The sequence below is a fragment of the Branchiostoma floridae genome, chromosome 7 (assembly GCF_000003815.2).
Source record: "Branchiostoma floridae strain S238N-H82 chromosome 7, Bfl_VNyyK, whole genome shotgun sequence".
Classification (NCBI taxonomy): domain Eukaryota; kingdom Metazoa; phylum Chordata; class Leptocardii; order Amphioxiformes; family Branchiostomatidae; genus Branchiostoma; species Branchiostoma floridae.
In genome coordinates, this window is record NC_049985.1 from 17,142,784 (window position 1) to 17,154,877 (window position 12,094).

General features: G+C 43.6%; 1 protein-coding gene across 1 annotated transcript in view; it reads right to left on the minus strand.

The window, feature by feature from the left end:
* LOC118420094 overlaps nucleotides 1-12,094 on the minus strand; it is a 39,905-nt gene that overhangs the window by 22,405 nt on the left and 5,406 nt on the right. Inside the window, exons 7-16 of the mRNA XM_035826797.1 lie at nucleotides 8,965-9,150; nucleotides 8,355-8,492; nucleotides 8,010-8,064; nucleotides 7,630-7,763; nucleotides 7,241-7,429; nucleotides 6,539-6,724; nucleotides 5,797-5,949; nucleotides 5,200-5,373; nucleotides 3,963-4,097; nucleotides 2,710-2,850 (exon numbers count right to left, since the gene is read on the minus strand). Of these exons, the coding sequence (XP_035682690.1) occupies nucleotides 2,710-2,850; nucleotides 3,963-4,097; nucleotides 5,200-5,373; nucleotides 5,797-5,949; nucleotides 6,539-6,724; nucleotides 7,241-7,429; nucleotides 7,630-7,763; nucleotides 8,010-8,064; nucleotides 8,355-8,492; nucleotides 8,965-9,150 (1,491 nt within the window). The remainder of the gene's footprint in view (nucleotides 1-2,709; nucleotides 2,851-3,962; nucleotides 4,098-5,199; nucleotides 5,374-5,796; nucleotides 5,950-6,538; nucleotides 6,725-7,240; nucleotides 7,430-7,629; nucleotides 7,764-8,009; nucleotides 8,065-8,354; nucleotides 8,493-8,964; nucleotides 9,151-12,094) is intronic.

Here is a 12,094-nt window from a genome sequence, read left to right on the forward strand (position 1 = left end):
ATATGTTGCCAAGACGTATATGAAATGTTGCGTATTTCTGTTGAACATACGACATGTTTAATCTTTGAATCCGCGCAGTTTAAGCGAACTAGGGGAGACCTCCCCCATTTAGCTTATATGCTGCCAAAGCGTATATGAAATGTTGCGTATTTCTGTAAAACATACGACATATTTAATCTTTGAATCCGCGCAGTTTAAGCGAACTAGGGGAGACCTCCCCCGTTTAGCTTCCATGTTGCCAAGACGTATATGAAATGTTGCGTATTTCTGTTGAACATACGACATGTTTAATCTTTGAATCCGCGTAGCTTAAGCAAATTTGGGGGTACTACCCCCGTTTTATCTATTAGCTAATACCGTCTCAAAGGTTTTATGAAACGGTGCCTTTTTCTGCTGAACATACGGCATGTTTGAAGCGCAGTTTATGCGAACAGGAGGAGACCCTTTCCTTTTTATTTTATACCGCATATATGTTCTGAAATTCCAGGGTCTAAATCAGGGTGAGGTTTTCTTTGTGGCATGTTGACACTCGAGCTAAGAGACGGTAGAAATCCCGACTACTGCTATGAATATCTCCGCGACTCAACCTCTGATTGAAGAATAAGGATGTAGTAGGTATACCGTTTTGTGCAGTGAGTTGTGTTTTCTCTATAAAACGGCAAGCAGTTCTTACTACAGGTAAATGTACGAAATATGTTTATTTCTTTATCTACAAGCAAGCGTCGAGAAAGAACAGTTTGTGCACACAGGCGGTGTCTTCTCGTGTTGCTCGTGTTTGTTTGGGCAGGCAAGATGTAAATTTATTCAGCGTTATTTCGTACTCGCCATGGGGCGCACGCCTCCGTCCGTCCAAGGAGGTTGAACTTCCTTGGTCCGTCTGTGGCACAGCTGTGTCATGTGATAGGAAGTATCCAATGGCAGAAAAGAGTGGGGGGTTCAAATTTACGGGCCATACGTACGACAAGGAGCGGTTCTTTTCCAGGCGTTCATTTTTGAAGAGAAGTATTGAAGAAAGTTTGGGCCTGCTCTAGCCCGCAAGTTGTGGCCGCGACACCGCTTTTACCGCCTAGGACCCCCGGTGACGGAATTTGACTCAAAGATACGAGGTGGCCATCATTCTGTACAAGCTGTTGTTGTTGGAAATCGACACAGAATGGAAATCACGGCCCTTGCACCATCCGGATTAATAGAAGCCGACACTGCAAGCTGAACATGTTTCGCGTTCACAGAATCCAGGACCATCCAACAACACGAGTCATATCGGCCACTACTCTAGGATACTCTAGATCTTACCGGATTCTTATTCCTGTGGTGACCAGATGGAACTGTACATGTGTGCTCTTTTTAACTTACGCCGAGACGCTTCACCCGACTCTGGAAATGGGACTGTGGACTGCTGCACGGAATTGCGCAACCGTTGTGATTGTTTCAACTGCCGACTACATCAGAATGAAAGGCCACAAATACCTAGTAGGCTGTAGGTTTTTTTTACTTTTCCATGTTATATTTTCTCGTAATTCAATAAAATTTTAAAGTTTCATCCATTGTATTTTCTTGCTTTGAAATGTGCTAATGATTATTCTCCTAAAATGGCACTTATCCACACCTTAATGTACACGTATATGAGACGTACAGAGGGAACTTTAAACATGTCTTAAGGGTGTTTTGGTACGTATTTATGACAACTTTAAGCTGCTAAAAAGAAAAATATAGACACATTAAATCCTCTTAATTCACACGTATATGAGACGTAAATAGGCTTTATATCAAATAAACGTGAAGTTTAAACATGTCTTAAGGGCGTTTTAATAAGTATTTATGGCAAATTTAAGCTGCTGAAAAGGCACCTAAACACACGTTTATGAGACGTAAAGAGGTTTTAGATCAAATAAACGTGAAGTTTAAACAAGTCTTAAGGGCGTTATAATAGGTATTTATGGCAAATTTAAGCTGCTGAAAAGGCAGCTAAACACACGTTATAATCCACTTAATGCACACGTATAAGAGACGTAAATAGGCTTTAGATCAAATATACGTGAAGTTTAAACATATCTTAAGGGCGTTTTAATAGATATTTATGGCAACTTTAAACTGCTGAAAAGGCACCTAAACACACGTTATAATCCTCTTAATGTACACGTATATGAGACGTAAATAGGCTTTAGATCAAATATACGTGAAGTTTAAACATGTCTTAAGGGCGTTTTGATAGATATTTATGGCAACTTTAAACTGCTGAAAAGGCACCTAAACACACGTTATAATCCTCTTAATGTACACGTATATGAGACGTAAATAGGCTTTAGATCAAATATACGTGAAGTTTAAACATGTCTTAAGGGCGTTTTAATAGATATTTATGGCAACTTTAAGCTGCTGAAAAGGCACTAAAACACACGTTATAATCCACTTAATGCAATTGTATATGAGACGTAAAGAGGCTTTAGATCAAATAAACGTGAACTTTAGACAAGTTTTAAGGGGGTTTTAAAAATCATTTACGACATCTTTAAGCTGCTGAAAGACAACGGGAAAACCGGAAAATAAGGACTAACACGGACCTACAGAAAGACCACTTAAAGGCAATATTTACGTACTCGTATAAGTGGTGTATAGATCCGTACAGGAGGAAAATACGTCAACATTACGCATGGTTTCAGCATCCTTAAATACCGTTTTTCGTGCCGTGAACAGTGAAAAAAGTTTTACCTGCGTAAGAGAATCCCTGTTGTCTGCAGTGCTCCAAGCATTGGTTATTAGTCATGTCGGAGGCGGTGACGGAGGCGTGGGGAAACCTCCGGCTAGACACGTCCTCGTAACAGCCGTGCGAAATCAGGTCCTCGCTGGTGTCTGCACCCAACGGACGGAAATTTACAAAAAAAAAAAAAAACACTTCTGGCACGGTCGGCAGTAGGTTCGTTGGTCGGAAATGTTCCAAAGATGTAATTTGAAGAGTAGAAGTGGCAAAATTTCTAGCAAACTTCTCAAGCAAAATGGAATCGACATGGACAGTGATATTGTTTGACACACAGTGAATATAGAACTCGGTAGAGTATGCATATGTTTGTATATATGTATGAGTATGGAATAGCGTTGTGTAAGTACCCCGTCATATCCACAGGTGTTACAGCAGCGCATATGTACAACACAGAAGCGCAAACCAATGTGCACGTATAGGACACCAAATAAGCAAATATAGGGGCATAGCAATCACAGGACAATTGCTACCTGACAAGTGCCTTGCAGGGTCAGTGTCGGCATTTTAGCCTGTAGTCGGCTTTCTCTCAGAGGCAAATTGATATGACATGCATGGAAGTTGGCAATATGGACATATTTAGTGTGGCGAAAACTGATACCTATAGACGTATATCATAAACGTTAAAATTTTGAATATCCAATACTAAATATTGCAATATTGAATATTCTATTAAATGTATCTATGGGGCAATATATGCAATATCTTGCATCACAAAGTTTAGTGACTTTTCCTATGGCATTGTCCTACCATACGGAACTATCCAAATATGATTTACAATTTTTGTGAAATGTTGCATACAATCCTTACTTGAACTTGACATGTCCAATCAGTTTTTTTAGTTAACTGTATTAATTGTCTATGCCAGTTCATTCTAGAGACGCTAAAGAAGAGTGATGGATGTCACAGGAAACGTCCGGAAATAAATCTTTACTTTTATCAAGTTGCCGAGAACTAATTTACTTTGAAAGTTTTTTTATCTAGATGTCTAACCTTCATAAACATAACATTTGCAATAATAACAAATTTACATTCCAAAACGTCGTTTTCCCTTGGCAACAAGTACCCAGTAGAGCTAGTGTTTTCACGTTCTCTTTACAGGACAATAGCCACTCAAATGAGAAGAAAGGAGTCAAGAAGAAAAAAGAACACTTAATTAACGAGTAGTAGATTTTATCAGCCTAATTACGACTACGTGATAACCCACCTCTCTTGTAAAAGCACATGATGGCGTTAACCGTTGTGCTGTCAAAGCAGCATCCCCGCTGCAGACACTCCGCCTGAGTAATGCCGGGCGAGCCGCAGTCCCGCCTCGCCGAGACTTCCACACCGCACTCACCGTCTGGTGTGCGCACGGGGATGGAGATAACAGGACAGGCAAGTCACTCTACTGAGATTACACAATCCTACCTCTCTCTCTAACAAAAGATAGATAGATAGAGAGAGAGAGAGAGAGAGAGAGAGAGAGAGAGAAACGGAGAAAAAGAGGGGAGGCGGAGAGAGAGAGAGAGAAAATGTAGACAAAACGTTTGTGACCTTTGCATGAATAATGCTATGTGTATTATTGGGTTCTGTCCCATGTGTCATTAAAATGTGAAACGGCTTAGTTAAGGGCAAAACGGTTTGATGAGAAATTAAAAAAAAATCAAAATTGACATCAATATTTTGTTCAGTTGCCAAAATGTGCAGTACAATTTCTGGACATGGCCTTTGTTTGTTTCCCAGGGAAAACACGTAGCGCATGCGCGTCGTGTTAACAGATTGCCGCGGCAACACAATGGTGGTTAGCAAACGTCCAAGGTCAAAGTTAGGTATGGATCATGTTACTTGGACTTAACTTTGTTATAGCATATTTGAAGGTACATACCAGCGGAAGCGCAAATCAACAAAGGATTAAGACATCGAACGTTAAGTCGAGAGCCGTAAATAACAACTAAGAGTAAATTTAACAAAATTTATTTCTTGACGTAAGAATTGCGCCACAGAAGTGCAAAAAGTGCAGACGTCCCTCACATGTGCATTGAAATGTGCAAAACACCAAAAGTGCAAATCTCGCAACGTGTTATGTTTAAAGCAAGCATCAAGGAAACCCCACAACCAGCCATATATAATGTGCAGCAAGCAAGGTTAAAGTGCAAACAAATCAGGCGTCAAGTGCAAAAAAATCCGTAACCAATGCAATGCAAAGCAGGCGTCAAGTGCAAAAAAAATCCGTAACCAATGCAATGCAAAGCAGGCGCCAAGTGCAAATCCCGCAACCAGCAACACACGGCATGCAGGAGCCTCAACAGAAAACAACCGGCACCAGTTTGCCGGGATAGTCCCACTCGTGCGCCGTGCCATGCAGGGCGGGGGGTGCCAACCTCAAGTGCAGAGGGAGACCGTGAAACAAAAGGGAGGTCAGCAGAGGCACCTTCACCCAGGAAATCGTATGTCGTCCTTACCGGCTTGTCGCTTTACACGCGCAACCTTTCTGTGTCTACTCGTGGGGCCATTACCAATTGTGCAATTCCCCCCAGACTCGTCGCTGCCATCTCCGCAGTCGTCCTGTCCGTCACACAGCGCCTCCTGGCGGGTGCAGTTCCCGTTCGCGCACGCAAACTCGTCGGGGCCGCATCCTACAACACGGAGGAGAGGGGAAAGTCTCAACTCAGCTGTCACTTAATTAAGCATCAGATGTAACAAGAAATGTGTGAGTGATGATCAGATCTACAAATATGTGAGCATTGTCACTACTTACAACTTGACCATAGTATTGATAAGCCTTCTGTTACTAGGTATAAATGACCCTAACGTGTGTTAAGTGTGCATGGAAGACGAGAGTATTAGTCTTTTTTTTTTTTAAATACAACTGACAAATGCCGATATATATGAACCATTATCGATGTTGACAAAAGCGTAAAGTTCCAGTAAACTGAAATTATATATCTAATCCAGTTACTGCATGAAAATAATTTCAAAAATATTGCATTTACAAATATGTACATATCCGGCCAATTAAGAAGCATATTTCTAAATAACAAATAAGCTGATTTTCCTACCTATTGTGGCCTCACAGCTATAGTCTATCCAGAAGCCGCTGTCGGTAACACTTCCATCACTTGTAAACCTCACGTACAAAACAGACGAGATGCTGATGTAGTCATTCAGGTCGGGCTGTCCGCTGTACTCCAGAGCTGGGGTGTCTAGGGAATCTAGAAGGAAATGATAATCACAGAGAAATATTATTTTAGCTGACGCTCTTCAGCAAGGTAATTTCTACAAGTTGGCTACGTTAGGATTGAGAATCGACGCCGGGCGAAGAACGGTGGTTAGGGAGTGTCCCCCTAAATCTGCATTTAACAGGTCTACTCCTCTATACAAGGACCCCTCTTGTTTTCTCCAGGTAAATAGCACCTACCACCTACCGTCATACACGCTCAGAACATCTACATACCGTCATACACGCTCAAAATGTCCATCTACCGTCATACACGCTCAGGGAGTCCACTTACTGCCATACACGCTCAGAATGTCCACTACTTTCATACACGCTCAGAATGTCCACCTAACGTCATACACGCTCAGAATGTCCACTTACCGCCATACACGCTCAGAATGTCCATCTACTTTCATACACGCTCAGAATGTCCACCTAACGTCGTACACGCTCAGAATGTCCACCTACCGTCATACACGCTCAAAATGTCAAACTACAGTCATACACGCTCAGAATGTCCACCTAACGTCATACACGCTCAGAATGTCCACCTACCGTCATACACGCTCAGAATGTCCACCTACCGTCAAACACGCTCAGAATGTCGTAGTCCTCCTCCGTCTGGAAGAACCGGAAGGATAACGTGACCGGTCCGCCGCACCCACGGATGACCCAAGCACAGTCCTGGTCGGTTCCGTACTCATCTGGATATCCGGGGCTTAAAATGACTCCAGTACCGGCAGGGCGTTCTTCCTCCACTGGACACGTAGCTAAGGAACAGGGTGAGATCATCACTTTTTCACTTTTAGTTGTTTTCTAATTCAATTTACTCACATAGAAATTGGCAATAGGAATACAAACACATTACTTCAACATGTACCCGTAAAGAGCCCCTATGACGGAACCATTTTACATACATTATGTAATAGTGCTCTAGGTACAGAAAGGTCACACCTTCCTCTTTCATAAAGAGTGAATTATTTTCTTCATGCCTCGTATGGGCAGATCTGTAAGACATTTGATAACAGATTTCATCTAACCTATACAGATCGGCGGACTTTACCGTTTCGTTCTGAACAGTCCAGTTGGAGGACTTTACAGTTAGGCGGAGTATACTGTTCAGTACTGACCTGTGCAGTTAGGCCGACCGTACTGTTAATCATACTGACCTGTGCATTTAGGCCGACTGTACTGTTAATCATACTGACCTGTGCAGTTAGGCGGACTGTATTATTTATCATACTGACCTGTGCAGTTAGGCGGACTGTACTGTTAATCACACTGACCTGTGCAGTTAGGCGGACTGGTGTCCCAGCTGGGTGGAACGCCTGCCTGACACGTGAGGCTGGCCGCTCCTGTCATGGTGAAGCCCGGCTCACATCGGTACAAAACAACGTCCCCGGCAGCCGTTCCGTTTCCTGTGCGCTCAGCGTTCGCCACGTCAGGCAGAGCCGGGCAGGTGTCGCTTACTACAGCTGGGGGAGGGGGGTAACAACACATCTTATATTTTTAACTTGCCACTTGTACAATAAAGAATTAAACAGTCCGATTGCGTTCACGTTTTCTCGTTTCCAATATTATACCCCGTCATTTCAAGCAAACGCTACCTCCATATAGCAAAAAGGTTTAGCTCGTTAATCATAACTGGAGTCTGTCATTAGAATATGGTACTTACCCTGACACACGGGTGCAGGGCTGGACCAGTCGTACTCTGTAATGTTGCCTGTCTCTCGACAGGTGGCGTTCTTCTCCCCGATCAACTCAAACCCGTCGTTACACGAAAACACCACAACGTCACCAGGGCTGAAGCTGGGGACAAATTAGATTTGCAATTTTTGGGTAAATTACTTGGCTGCACAACTCACCATAATCTTGTTATGACACACTTGTAGTCCAGTTGAAAATGAAAATTTGGAACACGTACGCTACATCATGTATTGCTACCTTTTTTTTCTTGCTGTACATTCAAACGAGTGTTTTTTTGTTGTTGTCAGCTAGTTTCTAAGACCGCAGCACCATAAGTTGAATGGACAGACACGCCTGTATGTAACGCACCTGTCGCCTTCTCTGCTGCCGTTAACCGGGGCTCCGGGGTCGCTGCAGCAAGACGCTGGATAGGAAAAGATTAACAAAGGGGCGTCAAACATTCAAATTTATAAAACTGAGTTTTTATTGTAACGGTGAATACGGTGGTGGTGACTGCAAAGGTGAAAAAGGGGATGTCTTTTTAAGGAGATTGTTGTCTCTCAATTTTGAAAATGTTCAATGAGCTTTTTTCCTGAAACTCATAGGCAAGTTTACATTTCCTTCTCCATGCCCAAAAGGCCAAAAACACAATATAATGCATAAACTAAAAGGCCACTCATCAACAAACGTCAAGCTGATAGATTTTTGACTCACAGCTATAGTCGATCCAGAAGCCGCTGTCGGTAACACTTCCATCACTTGTAAACCTCACGTACAAAACAGACGAGATGCTGATGTAGTCCTTCAGGTCGGGCTGCCCGCTGTACTCCAGAGCTGGGGTGTCCAGGGAATCTAGAGAGGTGATAATCACAGAGAAACACTGTTTTACTTTAGCCTCTTTCAAAATCTATTTTCTGAAATGGTCTCACTGAGCTCCCCTCGTAAAGATGGAGGTGCGACACCTGCCGAAGCTCTGTGGATTTACATGATGGTACCGGGCATCAGCAAAGTATGTGTCTCCTTACATATTGAGCTACCGGGCATACTTTGTTACTCATCATACTAAAGCCTTTCTTGTTTTCTCTGACGAAGGGAAATGATATAACAATCAGAAAGGATGATCGAAGGAAGATGACGGGACTGAAGTTTTTCACATTCTCCAAGAAAACTATAATCACTCAGATTAGAACATAACATTGGCCACCTACAGTAAAACACGCCCAGAATGTCCACCTACCGTCATGCACGCTCAGAATGTCCGCCTACCGTCATGCACGCTCAGAATGTCCGCCTACCGTCATGCACGCTCACAATGTCCACCTACCGTCATACACGCTCAGAATGTCGTAGTCCTCCTCCGTCTGGAAGAACCGGAAGGATAACGTGACCGGTCCGCCACACCCACGGATGACCCAAGCACAGTCCTGGTCGGTTCCGTACTCATCTGGATATCCGGGGCTTAAAATGACTCCAGTACCGGCAGGGCGTTCTTCCTCCACTGGACACGTAGCTAAGGAACAGGAAGAGATAATTACTAGCAATGTAGCCGTAGTCTTTTTTCACTTTTAGTTGCTTTCTAACTCAATTTACTCACATAGAAATTGGCAATAGGAATACAAACACATTACTTCAACATGTACCCGTAAAGAGCCCCTATGACGGAACCATTTTACATACATTATGTAACAGTGCCATAGGTACAGAAAGGTCATATCTTCCGCTTTCGTTAAGAGTGAATTATTTTCTTCATGCCTTGTATGGGCAGATCTGTAAGACGTTTGATAACAAATTATATCTAAACTATACAGATCGGCGGACTTTACCGTTTTGTTCTGAACAGTCCAGATTGCGGACTTTACAGTACTGACCTGTGCAGTTAGGCGTAGTTTACTTTTCAGTACTGAACTGTGCAGTTAGGCGGAGTATACTGTTCGGTTCTATCCTGTGCGGTTGGGCGGAGTGTACTGTTCATTACTAAACTGTGCAGTTAGGCGGAGTGTACTGTTAACTGACCTCTGCAGTTAGGCGGACTGTATTATTTATCATACTGACCTCTGCAGTTAGGCGGACTGTATCATTTATCATACTGACCTGTGCAGTTAGGCGGACTGTACTGTTAATCATACTGACCTGTGCAGTTAGACGGACTGTACTGTTTATCATACTAACCTGTGCAGTTAGGCGGACTGTACTGTTAATCATACTAACCTGTGCAGTTAGGCGGACTGTACTGTTTATCAGACTGACCTGTGCAATTAGGCGGACTGTACTGTTTATCACACTGACCTGTGCAGCTAGGCGGACTGGTGTCCCAGCTGGGTGGAACGCCTGCCTGACACGTGAGGCTGGCCGCTCCTGTCATGGTGAAGCCCGGCTCACATCGGTACAAAACTACGTCCCCGGCAGCCGTTCCGTTTCCTGTGCGCTCAGCGTTCGCCACGTCAGGCAGAGCCGGGCAGGTATCGCTTACAACAGCTGGGGGGAGAGGGGTAACAACACATCTTATATTTTTAACTTGCCACTTGTACAATGAAGAGTTGAATAGTCAGATTGCGTTCACGTTTCCTCGTTTCCAATATTATACCCCGTCATTTCAAGCAAACGCTACCTCCATATAGCAAAAAGGTTTGGCTCGTTAATCATAACTGGAGCCTGTCATTAGAAATTCGTACTTACCCTGACACACGGGTGCAGGGCTGGACCAGTCGTACTCTGTAATGTTGCCTGCTTCTCGACAGGTGGCGTTGTTCTCCCCGATCAACTCAAACCCGTCGTTACACGAGAACACCACAACGTCACCAGGACTGAAGCTGGGGAGAATTTAGATATGCAATTTTAGGGTAAATTACTTGGCTGCACAACTAACCATAATCTTGTTATGCCACAATATGCAGTCCAGTTGAAAATAAAAATTCGGAACACGTACGCTACATCATGTATTGCTAACTTTTTATTGCTGTACATTCAAACGAGTGTTTTCTGATTACAGCTAGTTTCTAAGAACGCAGCACCATAAGTTGCATGGACAGACACGCCCGTATGTAACGCACCTGTCGCCTTCTCTGCTGCCGTTGCCCGGGGCTCCCGGGTCGCTGCAGCAAGACGCTGGATAGGAAAAGATTATTAAAGGGGCGTCAAATTTTCAAATTCATAAAACTGAGTTTTTATTGTAACGGTGAATACGGTGGTGGTGACTGCAAAGGTGAAAAAGGGGGATGTCTTTTTAAGGAGATTGTTGTCTCGCAATTTTGAAAATATTCAATGAGCTTTTTTCCTGAAACTCACAGGCAAGTTTACATTTCCTCCTCCACGCCCAAAAGGCCAAAAACACAATATAATGCATGAGCTATAAGGCTACTCATCAACAAACGTCAAGCTGATGGATTCTTAGACTCACAGCTGTAGTCTATCCAGAAGCCGCTGTCGGTAACACTTCCATCACTTGTAAACCTCACGTACAAAACAGACGAAATGCTGATGTAGTCCTTCAGGTCCAGCTGCCCGCTGTACTCCAGAGCTGGGGTGTCTAGGGAATCTAGAGAGAAATGATAATCACAGAGAAACACTGTTTTACTTTTGCCTCAAAATCTATTTTCTGAAATGGTCTCACTGAGCTCCTCTCGTAAAGATTGAGGTGCGACACCTGCCGAAGCTCTGTGGTTTTAAATGGCGGTCCCGGACATCAGCAATGTATATGTCTCCTTACATATTGAGCTATCAGGCTTACTTTATTACTCATCATACTAAAACCTTTCTTGTTTTCTTTGACGAAGGGAAATGATATAACAATCAGAAAAGATGGTAGAAGAAAGTTGACGGGACTTCAGTTTTTCACATTCTCCAAGAAAACTATAATCACTCAGATTAGAACAAAACATTGGCCACGAACAGTAAAACACGCTCAGAATGTCCACCAACAGCCATAACTCCTCAGAATGTCCACCTACCGTCATACAACTAAGAATGTCCACCAACCGTCATACAACTCAGAATGTCCACCTACCGTCATACAACTCAGAATGTCCACCTACTGTCATACACGCTAAGAATGTCCACCTACCGCCATACACGCTCAGAATGTCCACCTACCGCCATACACGCTCACAATGTCCACCTACCGTCGTACACGCTCAGAATGTCCACCTACCGCCATACACGCTCAAAATGTCCACCTACCGTCGTACACGCTCAGAATGTCCACCTACCGCCATACACGCTCAAAATGTCCACCTACCGTCGTACACGCTCAGAATGTCCACCTACCGTCATAAACCCTCAGAATGTCCACGTACCGTCATACACGCTCAAAATATCTACCTACCGTCTTACACGCTCAGAATGTCCACCTACCGTCATACACGCCCAGAATGTCCACCTACCGTCATACATTTCAGAATATCCACCTACCGTCATACACGCTCAAAATGTCGACCTACCGTCATACACGCTCAGGA